The following is a 14,590-nucleotide window of genomic DNA, read 5'->3' as shown; positions in this document are numbered from 1 at the left end:
GGGTCTGAGGACTGCACACAGGCACCGCATTTTGAGAGCGTTGTGGCAGAGCTTGGTTCAGCAACCCCTCAACTGCAGCTTTTAATTTCCTAGTGCTAAACTTCCCAGTCAAGCTCCTCTCCCGGGGACTGTTGCTTGGTGTATGACATCAGCCTGCACACTTGCAGGCTCAGGGATGCACCAAAGTGGGGGAGGCACAAAGAGTTTTCTGACTCAAGCTGATCTGTATTCCACGCTCCAGTTACTCTGAGTAATTGTGATGTTCCAATTCCACAGATTTTATCCAGACTGGTAGGTCTGTGATGCAAGTGTAGAATATGCTAAGAGAACAGAATAATCTAGCAAAATTAATGTTTGAACAAGCAAAGATTTCGTGAGTAGCTTTCTTACAGCAAGAACTGGCTGAACACTTGCCACTTCGCAATATTAAAAAAAAAAAGTAGACATATATTACTAATTTTTGGCTGCCTTTTCATCAAATTAAATTTTCTTTTGGAAAAATTTTTCTTCCATTTTGTTTTAAAATAAACATGGTGTTGTTTAAACAAAGCTTAACACAGCCCCCCCCCCCCCAATTACATACTTAATGTTGATGACATTAGAACTGTACTCTCCATATTTCTTCAGAAGAGTTTTACGTCCACTAATTAGTGGGGCCTGTTAGACTTTATCATTATAATATCCACCCTTCAGTGAGTTTTATACTCAAGTATCTTTCCTCTACTTATTTGGGATACAGTCCATAAAGACCCAGTCCTAGCTTTTGCCTCCTCTTTTTCTTTGCTGGAGTTCTCCCTTGCACTGAACTTTGCATCTTGTGATCTTCCCCAGGTATAACATCTCATGTTCCTGGTGCTCTATACTCCACTGCAATTATCCAACTGGATTTTTAATTTATTTGGGGGTAACTCATTCTTCCATGCCTTAGGTTGCTCATCCTGTTTCCTCTCTTGGAAAGCAAGCATATGTCTATGATCAGAAGCACACACAGCAACCAATGCTACTTTGACTAAGCACTATGTACTTAAGGCACTCCTCCTCTCACCAGCTAGCAAAATTCTCTCCAAAACCACCACCACATTATGGTATTGGATCACCTACCCTTGGATTTAAACTGGGATTTCTCAAGAAAAATTAAGGCATACAGAAACAGTCAAAGAGGCACGGCTGTTATGGAATAAAGTAAATAAAATAGGGATCACGTACAGTGGCATTATAGACACAATGAGAAGGGAACAAGGAGAACAAGCTAAGAGGTAGTGGTGGAAACATGCAAAACACTGATCTCTGTAAGAACCACCACCCAGCTGTACCTGGAGAGCTCCACCCCTTCAGCTCTAGCAAGTGGCTTAAGACAATTACAAAACATGATGACACACCTAAGGAAAAAATGACTTAATTCTTAAAACTTCTTGATTCATTACGAACAAAGAATTCTGAAAAAAATATGCACTGGCTCTGAAACAATTCCTGAGACAAAAAGTTCTTACCAGATTTCAAGAATATAAAATTGGAAAAATTCTCAGTACCAACTCTATTATCTGGATAAAACGTACAGTGCCACATCTAGAGCCAAAAAGAGAATCTGTTGTCAAATTTAATAGAAAGATTTTGTTGCTGTTGTGATTATCAGAGGCAAATACAACTTTAGAAACATGCTCCTCTGGAATCTGAACTCCAATATGGGCTATATTAGGTTTTATTCATGTTTTTGCAAATTAACATACACTCATGTCTCTAATGATACACATTTCAATAGATTGGCTATTAATAATTAAATAAATTAAAGGTGTTTGCAACTTTGAAGATTTAAACATGAAAAAAAATCATCTTATTAAGTAATACAATTAACCCCCTTCACCCCCAACTGTGTATTTATATAAACACTCAAATATATCAACATATATATGCACACACCCCTTTATTTTGTAATAATTGAACAAAGGCCCCCAATGTTGCTGTTACATATGATCTAGAAGCAAATGACAAAAGATAGAGGAAACACAGGCTGGCATTCATACTGAAATGGCATTTAAAAGAAAGAAACAGTCACGTTACAACTGAATGCCTCTTTTAAACCTCCAGCCCCATCCCAAGTACTGCTATTTAGAATCGACTTCACAAAAATGCTATTCAAAAAAACCTTTTCACTAGAAGTCCAAAATAATTCTGAGAAAGTTAATACCATCAGGTGTTATCTATACATTTGCATATACACCCAGAGTGTTTACCAGGTGTCAACGACATTTTAACTGCTATTACAAACACTGCTCAAAGAGCATGCCTGATACATATGAGGGTTTTATATGTCATTTTCTGAAGTGTAATAGTCCATCAAACCAGATGACTGCTTACAATTTTGGTGTTACAGCGATCCAACTGGTTAAGGAAACAGTATAGTTAATGCTTCAAAATGATGGCCAATTTCCTTTAAGTTGTTTTTAGTCCGTGACAGTAAAAACACAACAATAAAACTATTTTATAAAATCAAGAAAAATCAAAATAAAGGTTTCTTAAGTTTCCCCTAGAGCAATTTGCTAGATTTTTTGTTTCATTTTTGTTGGTATGGTTCCCACCAAAAGCAACTGAACTTAATCAACGGAAGAGAATACCGATTTTGCTATATGAGAATCTGACAAAATTATCTACTAGGGTTTTTTTGTAGAAAAGCTTTCAGAAGCACAGTTATGCACATGTATTCCATTTATGAAGTGCACAGAGTTCACAGCAAGAAATAATCCACTCTAGACAGTTAAGAATTTATGTTCCAAATCAAACCACTCCAGACTGTTCCTTTTTCTTCTCTCTAAAACACTACTGAATAGCACAGCTGTTACAAACATGACATTCAAATCCAAGAATTCAGGAAACATCTACTTCTCTGCCATATTTTTGCTAGTATTAACACACAAAATGCTTTTGGGCCCTCTGCTAAAAACGTACTGCAAAAACTGCCAACAAATCATAACGGTCTTAAACCTCGGTCTTTTGACATCTCTGAAAAATTCCAGTCCAATACTAATCTAGTATTCACTGCAGCATAGTCGCTTCATTATTATTATATTACAATCATGACTATCCTCAAAACTCACAGTAATTTTTTCATTAAGGTTTGCTAGGGATGCTTTTACACATTAAAAACATCTCAACTAAACAGACAAGGAGATAGTTCTGAGTATTTTCCTTTTCTTCATGTCTTCAATCAGTTGCTATTCTAGGCAGAAAAGTCTCTTTTCCCCTACTTTTAAAGCAATGCAATTAAAAGCTTTCTGGCCTTCTGAGAGGAAATGATTCAGAACTGCTTAAAGCCACCTCCTGATTTCTTCATGGCAGCTATCTCAAACAGAATTTTTAGTCAAGCCACTTGCTACCTACAGCAATGGTGTTCAACAAAACTGAAGGGCTCAGAATAATAAAATAGGAGTAATTAAAAAAAATAAAAACAGGATTCACTTATGTTGACTCATGCCTGGCAACACAATAGCATTAAACAGAAAGCCATTTATCACAACTTACCTCTCCTTGAGCTCTCTCTTATGAACAATACAAGTTCTCTGAACCTACTTCCACATCCAAATTACTTAACTGCTCTACGATACTTACATTGACTCCACCAGGATATGGTATCAAGCTGACTTTACAGACCAGAAGCTGAATTTTTCTTAAGACAACCTATGCACAAAGCAACACAAAGGAGAAGAAACGCTTCTCTCCATTTGCAAAAGAACTTACTTTTCTATCACGGTTTCTCAGACATGTATTCCCTGTGCTTTCCAAGAGTTCTCAAAGTTAGGATAATCCTTTACAAATATCACCAAATCTTAGGAAGTGTAGATGATCACTTTGCTAACACTTGTCATATTCCATCTACAGATTAAACCCCAGACCTCTGTATGGAAAGAGCATAAAGGCACAAACAAACAAACAAATCTAAGCCTAAGAGTACTAAAAACCTCACAGGCTTGGATCACCTTTTTTACCTTTACCTTTTCATCCGGGAGTTTTAAAGGTATTTTTGTCTTGTTTCATTTTAATTCATCATTGCTTCTGAGAAAAAACACACCTTCCTTCTGCCTATATTGCAATATGAATTTGCAGTTTGATTTCTCAAAGTGGGGTTGGAACATAGTTACATGTAGTTACATGTTAACATAGTTAACTAGTTACTAATGTAAGTGATAATTCATAGTATTTGGTAGCGAGGTTTTTCATTTATACTATGATGAGTAAAGCTCTGAAATGTGCCATAGTGTTGCTGTTAAAACAAAACTTCTTGGAAGAAGCTAATGCTATAAAAAGCAATGCAATTATGCTCCTCTTTGTTTAGGAAGAGTCAAGCATATTGACAGTATCTTTACTTTCATTCATCACAAGACAAAAAAAAAAGGTGGGAAAAAAGACAAAAAGAACAGATATCCTGCTAGAATTTGTCCTATGTCTAACCTTCAAGAGAAGGTCATCATTCTGTCCTGCACCACAAGCAAACAAATAGCCCCAAACTAACAGCTGCTGCAGCACATGATCATCAGAATACACAGGAAAGTTTGTGAAGGCAGACTTCTTTAATCAAATTCTGCACCCAATTCTCTTCCCGCAAGGTCATACAAGGTATCATCTATGCAAATTCAAGGTCATTCCCAAAGCTGAGCAACCTCCATCATGTTAACTCTATATCCTAATCTACATCTCCATCCATGTAAAAGATACTGATTTTGTAAACTCGAAAAGCTCATATCTCTTTTATATCATTCAAAAGTAAATCTAAGGGTATACCATTATAAAGTTAAGTACATATAAATCTACAGTCTATTACAAGGCTAAGTTACAATTCACAATCTACTAGTAGTCATGTCAATTATGCCATAATCCCACAAACTTTACTGATCTCAACATTTTTTTAAAACAAAAATGATCATCGGTACACTTTGTTTTACATACTCAGGTTCAGTATAATTTCTTTAAATAAAAGAATGCTTTCAAATAGTTGATAACACTGACGAAAGTAACAAGCTGGTCCTGGGTTGATGGTTGGACTAGATGATCTTCAAGGTCTTTTCCAACCTAGACAGTTCTGTGATCATATAGAACAGCTTTGTGTTGTGGGTTTTTCTGTCTTTAAAAAAAAAAAACAAAACCCCACAACCCATGCTATTTCTTTTTTTCCCCTTAAACAAGCTCTACCATACCAAACACATGTCAAACAGACATCACAGTTTTACAACACAAGTGCACTTTATTCACTCTTTTTTTGTGCCAATCTTAAAAGACTATAAAGTAAACATACCTGTGTTCCGTGAGAACATTTACTGCTGATGGATGGTTGGCACAGTATGCAAGGTATAAGCTTTTCATTTGCGGCATCAAATTTAGAAAACACCCTCCAACCCTCTGCTGAGCTTCAGGCAACCTAAAAAGAGTAATAAAGATGAAATTGCTGTAATACTGACACAGAAATAAATTAAAGCCTGGAAAAAATAGTGTATACTGGGTGAGTTGTTTGTTTCTGTTCTGTTGTTGTGTGTTTTAGTTGATTCTATAAAATCAGAGAGATTTCTATTATCACTGACCAGCAATGAAGAGCTTTCTCTTCCTTCTTTACAGCTTCAACCCTGTAACTGTCAGGCCTGATTATGCCACCACAGTACAGGCAGAATACGGCACATACCTGTAAGATGTTCATTCAGCAAAATTTTTTCAAGCATTAGTGGTAATTAGTACTTCTTTAGGAGTTTGATTTTTACTCGACATGCCTATCAGTTAGAACAGTTTACTATCCACTTATATATTCCATGACAAATTTTAAAAGCAGTATTTCAGCACTTAGGTAAAAACTGGATGGAGTAGGAACAGGATTTTCTCTCTCTACCTTACACCAGAGATGACAGGCTTAAAATATTCATTTTAAAAAAATCTAAATACCATATTAAGTTCCAATAGCACTAATAGAAGCCAGTTACAGTGCAGTAGCAGGCTGTTTTAACACGGTTGTCACTCATCTTGCTTTTTAAGGACCATAAAGCACTTTTTATGTTGGTTTGTAAGCAAGGCAAGAGTGCTGCTTTACCACCATCAGTACAGAAATACTTTCTATAACTCACACTTTCTTCAACTTTCACGCTTGAATGCACCACATTTGCTAAGCAGTGAAGGAAAATGTCACAATTCTGTTCAGAAGAGCTTATTTTGTCTATCATAAAATGGTGCTTAAGTAATAGCAGCTTCAGTGACTTTGGCAAAAAAGATGACTTGGCAAGAGACAGTACTTCGAAGAAAAGCTTACTTTCACACTGTCTTGGTGAACCTAATAGTTTTTGATCAGGTTCATCAAAGGAATATACACACACATTTATTCACAAAAATAAGGAAGAACAGGATAGGAAGGAAGATAATATGAATGTACACAGTATATTTTTGAAAAAGTTTTAGCAGAAACAGTCATCTCAAATTGCACTAAGAAATTATCTGGAGTATAAATATCTGAAATTGGCTGTGTGGCACCAGCTTAGAACTGGTACAATCAGCAGAAAGTAAAAGACTGACTTCTGATTTTGCATCTGTAGAAAGGAAGAAAAGGAGAAAAAAAGAAAAAGAAAAATGCAACTTCTCCAGTCTTATTCTTAGTATCTCCTTAAGCTGAATACTTCAGATACAAATAAAAGCACTCTCACATACTTTAAAATCTAAAATAATTTTCAAGTTAAACATAAACTGATGGGAAAAAGCATATACTCTAACCAGCCATACTTCCTCCCTGCTACCATACCACCATTCCCACTCAAACACATCCATACTAGATTGCTTCCTCTGTGAGAAAGAATGAACTGGACAAACAAGTGAACGATAACATAAAGGCGTCAGAAAGGACGAAACACTTATTTTCTACACACAGAGCAACTTCCACTTGAAGGATTAAGCCTCTTCAGCAGCAGGTTATAAGGCCAATAGCCAACTGCAGTTCACTGGAAGATGGGACACTGAGTTTTTAGCAGTCCTAGACTACAAGTTTGTCCCTGTCACCTTGTCAAAACCCACTGTGCAACATGTGCAAGGAGATGAAGTGTTTCAATTTCTCCATATATCACCTCTCCTTGCATAAAGATTGCATCTTCTAACATAAATATGCTGAGTCTCTGCTTCAGCCTGTTTGCAAGGTAAAACAGTGTATTTCGTTATCATCTATTTCACCTGGTCTTTAACTACTCTTAAAACCAGTATTTTGCACTGTTCTAAAACTAACCAAGTTCTCAGTGAGTACTCAACACATACCATTAGCAGTGTCAAAGGGTTTCATGCTAACATTAATTCCAACAATTCTCTCTGGAAGAATATTGGGTTTATTTAAAAAAAAAATTTTTTTTGAAGTCAAGATTTTCTTTAATTGTCCTGAACATATGCATAAAGTCTCTATAAATATCAATATTTAGCATATTCCCTCTGAAAAAGTGAGAGATGCTCCAGTGAACTCTAGTAGACAAGAACTGTTCAGCTTTCCAGGACAGTCACACCTCCAAGCAGAGTATGTTCCCATCCTGCTCAAACACAGTCCTCTTGACCCACTCCTCCTTGGGTTTGCTCAAAGTAGTTAAGATTGAAAGTTCATCCCAAGATGATTCCAAGAAATAATCCCCCAAATTTCAAAACAGTAAGTCTGTCTTCTATTAAGCTGTTCAGTCCCTCTGTATGGTGTGGGAAGACAAACCCAAGATGAAGTAAAAATTGACTGTATGGGTGTTCAAAACACAAGATGGGGGAAAAATACTTACTTATTTGAAAACAACATTAATTACAGACACTCTGAAAATGACAGTTGAATCCTCAGCTAGAACATCATGCCAAATACACTCTGATCACATTATCAGTGCTCCTTACATTAAAGGCTAGGGCCCATGTTTTATCGTTGGCATCTTTACTTATCTTTCAAGAAAAGTTTAAATTCTGAAATCAACAGAGTGGCTGCTCTTGCAGGTATTCAGGGGAAAACCAGGGGCACTCCCCAGCATACTGAGGGAATGCCATTCTTAGAGCTTTCCAAGCAGCATTTCCTACCTAGCAGCTGGTCCCCTTTAATAAATCTAAGCATGAGCTAATAATGCATTCCTCAAGTAATAGATGCAGCAGAAGTCTCAAACTCTGAAGACATACACAAGGCATATAATTCAGTATTAAATAGTAAGAGGCCCCAATAAACATTACTGAAAATGGTTACATTCCCTTTAAATTCCCTTTCCATACTGTAGTGCGGGGGGGGGAGCGGCGGCTGCGACATAGAGCTGTTCACACCAAGCAGACATCTGTGTCCTCTCAGTCTGCTGTTCTTTTAGCAGAATGAAAGACTGACATTATTTTACATGTTGCACATGCACTGCAACTTTCTACTGCACATTCTTTGTTGAATTAAGATAATTAACTGACTTTATGAAGGGGTGGCAACTCATCTTCTTTGACTTTTCTAATCCATGCATTAGTTGCAAGCGTTCTAATATTTTTTAGAGGAAAAATTAATAAACCATCCATATCTCCTTTAACTGCTGAAAAACCACCAGTTTAACACCTATCACCACATCCTATATTTTTTTTAGTAATTAATGTGTTCAATACAGAACACAGTTATTTTACAGTTTATCTTGAAGTTGTCATCCCAATATTCTTCCCATATTTGATAATTTAATGGAAAAGGAATCACATCAATATTATATTTAATATATAAAAATGATAAGTTCAGTTACAAAAAGCCAAAGAAATGTTTTAATTTCATTAACAGAATTAAGAGAACCATAACAAAGCCTCTGCTGTTGTACACATACTAGAGGCATCATCAGATGACTACATCTAAACTACCTAAACCTGCTTCTTGGAGTTATATGCAATAGCTATCAGTTCTCTTTCTCCAGACTTAAAATGGGTTCCCACTGCATGATAATTTGAGAAAAGAAAGAAGGGGAATACATTGTTGCTCAGTCACGCTTACTACAAGATTCTGATCAAAACCAGTGATCAGAACAGGACTAAAGCTGGATTGGCAGCCGACAAGAATGACAACACAGAATATCTAATTATGTCCTGTGTGTTCTGAAGAAATCTGCCTTGGTTTTGGTGTCAGGAGACATTACAACTTTCCGGGAAAGGCTATGAAAACTGGAATGAATCCAGACAAATTTTAACAACTCATTTGTATCTGCACTCCAAAACCAAACCTGAAACACTAATGTTTTGGATTGAATTTAAGCACCTCTCACACCCTGCTGCCCCCCCCCCCCTTTTTAATTTTCTTTTCTAAAAGAATTCCTATTCCACTCCAGGATCATCCCAGAAGATGAACTATCTTCTTGTAATCAAACACAGAACAAAATAAAGAAAAACAACGCAGTTACTGTGTGACTGCAAGAGCAGGGACATGAGGGAAAGAGGGCAAAACCCAGCTATGGGAGAGAAATCTGTGATACTACCTAGAAGACAGCCAATGTCTCCAATTTGCTAGAGAGGAGATTATACTTAAGCAGTCCATGCAGGCTGGTGTCACCAGCCAGCCTGTGTGTCATTTCCCCCCCTACTGAAAAGTACAGACATATAGACTGACAGCTTCTATTCCCAGGTGAATGGAAGAATTTATTTTATGGAGCAGGAGACATCTGTCTTATCTCCTGCTACAAAAATAGAGATTATTTAGATCAGCTCAGCAAACACCTGACCAACACTGACTTTGTTTATTCAGAAGCTCCTTAGCTGTGTGAACCACTGCAGAACTGATCTTTGGCACTGGATAAGAGACCTAAAGCACTGGACCACTTTCTGTCTTCAAGAGACTGGAGCACAGAACGCTCTTTCTGTTTTACTGTCAGAAATCCACCCTTTTGCAGCCGAAGACTCTGGCAGCATCTCTCTGCCTTGTCAGTTACAGCTCTTTTCTATCCATCAAAACAAAGTGCACTTGAAGCTGATCAGTCAAAAGAAGTGGTTTTGAAGCAGATCAGACAGAAGATTCCCTCTCAGTGATATTTAGACTTGTTTCTAGCCACTTGTGTTTGGTAAACAAACAAGAGAAATCACAAAGGTAGAAGCAAGCCCAAACCAATCTATCCAACGGTGCCCTGCATCCAAGCAAGCAGACAAGAAGTGTTCCCAGGCCTGTGACAGATGGAGCAGCCCACAGGATCACCACAGTGATAATGCAATAGAGGCCAACCCAGACAAGTTCAAAGAGGACAAACCTTTAGCAATGCCCCAGAAGAGCTTCAAGGCTGAGGGCAGGGTGGGAAGGTGGCACACAACTAAAACCAAATCACACCCAAGCCAACTTCTTCCCCCAAACACACAAAGCACCCACCACAGCATTATGAGTTCTGAAAAAAACACAATCCAACATTTACAATGTGAGGATTAAATAAGTCAAAGAGGTGTAGGCAAGAAGAAAAGCACTAGAAAATTTCTGTCACTGAAGTACATGACAGGATTTATTAAGAGAAAACTCAAATGACAAACTGACTCGAGAGGCGTGTGGAATTCAAAAAACATTCAACTCTCACATACAAGAACAGGAATTTGTCAAGCAAGGTAGGCTGGCAGCACTACAACTGGCAGAATGTTGACATTTGGTCACTCTGACATGTCAAGTTAGAAAAAACACCACACCGGATCCTGCATTGTGAAGTGCCTGAATGATGGAACTGTAAACTCTGCCAAAAATAAAATAAAGTGATAAATCTATTTTCAGCCTGGGAGCTACTCTGAGATTACAGAACAGGTTCACCAGCCAAAAAAACATGGCAAAGTGACAAAAAACAAGGCAGCAGGGCAAGCTTCTACATGATAGGAATTATGATGGATTAGATTCAAAACAGGAGGAAGCTGGACACTCAAGTTAATACGCTATGATGTAAATTAAACTGAAAATACAACTTAACATGACCAGCATATTTATGAAATGAAAATAACACAAAACATTTGCAGTAACTCTTCAATAACCCTGGGGCATCACTTCCTCTGCCCACCTACTAGCATCCACTATGTTCCTAATTTATTACATAGCAACATTTCACTTAGCAGGAAAAAATAAAGCATGTTATGAGAAGGTGGTCTAATAGACTTTAAACCAAAGAAGGAGTTCTAAATAAGCTTTCCGAGCATGAAACTACATTATGATATCACATTAACTACATACCAAGTTAAAACAACACTTGCATTAATATTTGTTTAAAGGCATATGCTCTTGAACTCTTGTTTTAAGATCACCTTAATCAAAGGTTTTAAAAGATGACAGTCTGTTCATGCAAGGTACTTCATTTCCCTAATTTCTGATTCATAGAAACAAAATCATGTAACAGAAGACAACAAAGCGCAGTGACAAGAATGAAAAAATTTAAATATGTGGACAATCATTCTCATGAATTTAGAGACTTAGCTGATCAAGTCTAACTTGACAGAAAGAATATCGTTTCTCAAGCACAACATGGAAGAAAGGCCATTTCAAGAGTGTTTCCATTCCACTGCTGAATAGCTATCTGACCTACAGTGTCCTCCTTTCCATTCTCTCCAGTCTAAGTTGTCTAGAGGCAGAAGAGAGGGAGAGAAGCCAGGTAGTAGGAGGATGTGGGATCCAAAGTCAGCAAAAGACCCAGACATATGTTACTGCCTAGTGGAGACACAGCTTATACTGTCATGACAAAGCTTCCTCATCACGTGGAGCAGCTCAGAGGAAGAGGTCAAAACAAGACACACTGAGCTGATCGAAAGATCACTGCTGCCAAGGGGTATTTTCTCCTCCAAGACATTCATTCCTTCTCACAGCCAAGTACTCCCAGCAGCTTGAAACTTGTCTAAGCCCTCAGTAGCCATTCAAATTATTAACTTGGCAGAAGGAGAGTTGAATTAGCAAGTTGCCTTAGCTCACCACGCGATCAAACAAAGCCAGAACACAGGCAAGGAAAAGGACACAACTGAGGTTAGAAACAGGAATTACACTTCCAGTGCTTTCAACGTTAGAAAATTGTTAGGACAATTCAAATGTGACATGGTCAACTGTCTGTCTTACACTCACAAGTGCTGAGGTCCAAGCTGAAAACATATCCAGCAGCCACTTGAGCCTAATTTATGGAAAGACAAGTGTCTTCATCTCCCCCTTTCTGTGCTTCATGCTTCCTATATGGTGTAGTACAGGCACTGAGGCTGGTTTTGTTTGTTTGGGTTTTTTTTAATTCAGATTGCTCTTTCTGCCTACCCTGCACGTGTCTCCCAGAACATTTTGGCAACCACCACTGTTCAGGACAGAAGAATACTAAACACAAGCATTCTCATACAGCGTCCCTCATCCAAGTCACTTACCCCTCCTCCACTGTTCCACTGCACTGCAACATAAGCTCTCCTCATTCTTTCTTTAAGAGAAGACTTAAAATACATGCCTCTAAAACAACAAAAAAAAAATCACTTCCTCTACCACTTCCCCATCTGTATGCAATTACATCATGGAAATTGATAAACTGTTTTCAAACTACATCAAAATTCCTACCTCTGCAATTACATCCTAGGGCCAATATCTATCGCGCAAGCAACCAATGCATTATCCAAACATCTTTTACTGTACTGCTGTATCAATTATCCTTAAAGTGAGGTGAACAAAAGTTATGGCAAACATACATGACAATATTAAAAAAAATATACTTGCTTGTTAGAATTTTACAGTATTTGGTATGCATAGTACTTACTTGGTGCATTCTTCTAAAGACTGTACAAGCATTTGCTGGAAAGAACTTATTTCTTCCAGGTTTCCCATTAAGTATGAAGTATTTGCTGTGTTTAACCTGAAGCAAAAGTAAATAAAAGATGTTTAAGTTTGACGTTATTGACTAATTCTGCTTTAATAAATCCTACAACCTTAAAAGAAAATGATTACTGGTTCTTAGATCAAGGACCAGACTGGTTTAGTTAGGAAGTAAACTGAATAAAAGCAAGCCCTGCTCCAAGAATCAAACAGTGCACACAAGAAAATGCACACTGACATTGAAATTTTGACCATGTAAACCCTCCCCAATACCCAAGAGATCTCAAGCTTAATTCGAACAACAAAACAAACTCACATACTTTTCACTAGCTTGTAATGGTCGCAGGTAGTTTGAAAGCATTGTTTGTAGCTCCTTAGCATATTCATTTTCTGTTTCTAATATATTTTGTAGCACCTACAATAAATGACAGTTGCTAATTAGTATTTTTTAAGAGATACTTCAAAATGTTCAATACCAAATGTTTTAAAGCCTACTAAAAATTACTTAGCACTAGAAAAACAAATGAATATTCTTAAATATCAGCAAGAAAGTACTGAATACTACGCATCTATGAAATTCACAGGGAAAAAAACAACACACACATAGAGAGACATCCTTTAGCCATATACCAAAAAAAATCGTAAGCTAACAGGAATTTCACTACACTTAAAGCTTTTATTGTAAAATTTGAAAGCTATACAGGGTGTTCTTCCAAAGCTAGGGGGGTAATTATTCCTCCTATGTACTTCAGAACAGTCAAGGATCATCACAGGTTGGTTAAGCCCAACAGCTGTAAGGGAAATTAACAATTATAATTTTCTCAGTCTCAATTACAACTAATCTTGCTAGCAAAGTGTTTACTTGTTCATAGGCACTGTTCTGTCTAGAAGGTCTAAATATCTACAGATCTATAAATATCAGGTAATTGCCAACTTTACTTAGCAATATGATTAGCATTACTGCATTCTTTTTAAATGGGTCTGACTAACCTTCCACTGGAAGTGCAAAATATACACTACCATGAAGAAAATTAAAACAGCTTCCAATACAAAGCCAAGAATTTATAAAATACAGCACACACTTGTTTTTTGGCTGAATATAAATCGAACAACTGGAATACCCCCCAATATGTACAAAAAAACATTTTGCTGGGCCATCTCCTGGGAGCCTGCTTTAGGATATCCTCCAATATATTCACATCAAGTTCTATTGTGCTTCTAGCTGATAAGTTATTTCTTGCCTCCAAAAGGTTAGTGATTTAGCAAAAGAATCATCAGAATTAAATGTAGTTCAATGAACACAGCTCAGCTTTGAAAACTTTTTGCTATTCACTGGTCATAAGCCACACCACAAACCTTCTCATTTTGCTACATGCCATATTTGTCAAGCCTACAGTAATATCTCATTTCAGCATTTATAGTAACAACTAATTGAGTGCATTATTCACTGTTGTAGTCAATACTCTTTCTTAGGAAATAAAAAAAGTCATTCATTCCTAAATGCAAACCTGATGAAAAAACTTTAAATAGTTCAGTATGTCAATGAAGAATTCACTGTTCCTTTCATTGGTGTCATTGATTCTGCTTATTCCTTGAATGCTTCTATTCATTAGGAGAAAGGGAGAAAGACCACTTTTGAGTTCATTCTTTTGTTGGAAATCTGAATCCTGAACTGAAGATTAAAATGTCTCCATTCTCTGCTAAACACTATGACAGAAGAATGTCGCAGGGAAAGTTAAGGCTACTAACTAGGAATCTACAGCATAAAGTGCAATATGGGCACAGTAATTTAAAAAAACCACAGTTTTTTGACCAGTTAGACCAGGCTTTGCAGCA

General features: G+C 37.1%; 1 protein-coding gene across 8 annotated transcripts in view; it reads right to left on the bottom strand.

The window, feature by feature from the left end:
- ARHGEF7 (Rho guanine nucleotide exchange factor 7) overlaps positions 1 to 14,590 on the bottom strand; it is a 95,999-nt gene that overhangs the window by 38,562 nt on the left and 42,847 nt on the right. For 6 of the 8 annotated variants that reach the window (XM_026862805.1, XM_026862885.1, XM_026863120.1 and 3 more), the window contains 3 exons: positions 13,075 to 13,169; positions 12,699 to 12,794; positions 5,285 to 5,407 (listed from right to left, as the gene is read on the bottom strand). In XM_026862805.1, the coding sequence (XP_026718606.1) occupies positions 5,285 to 5,407; positions 12,699 to 12,794; positions 13,075 to 13,169 (314 nt within the window). Of the gene's footprint in view, positions 1 to 5,284; positions 5,408 to 12,698; positions 12,795 to 13,070; positions 13,170 to 14,590 lie in introns of all 8 variants that reach the window. The other 2 variants (XM_026862961.1, XM_026863037.1) reach the window with 1 other exon arrangement.

The sequence above is a fragment of the Athene cunicularia genome, assembly GCF_003259725.1.
Source record: "Athene cunicularia isolate RWA chromosome 1 unlocalized genomic scaffold, athCun1 chr1_part1, whole genome shotgun sequence".
Classification (NCBI taxonomy): Eukaryota; Metazoa; Chordata; class Aves; order Strigiformes; family Strigidae; genus Athene; species Athene cunicularia.
Note: the sequence above shows the minus strand (reverse complement) of the source record. Positions and strands in the feature narration are given on the sequence as shown.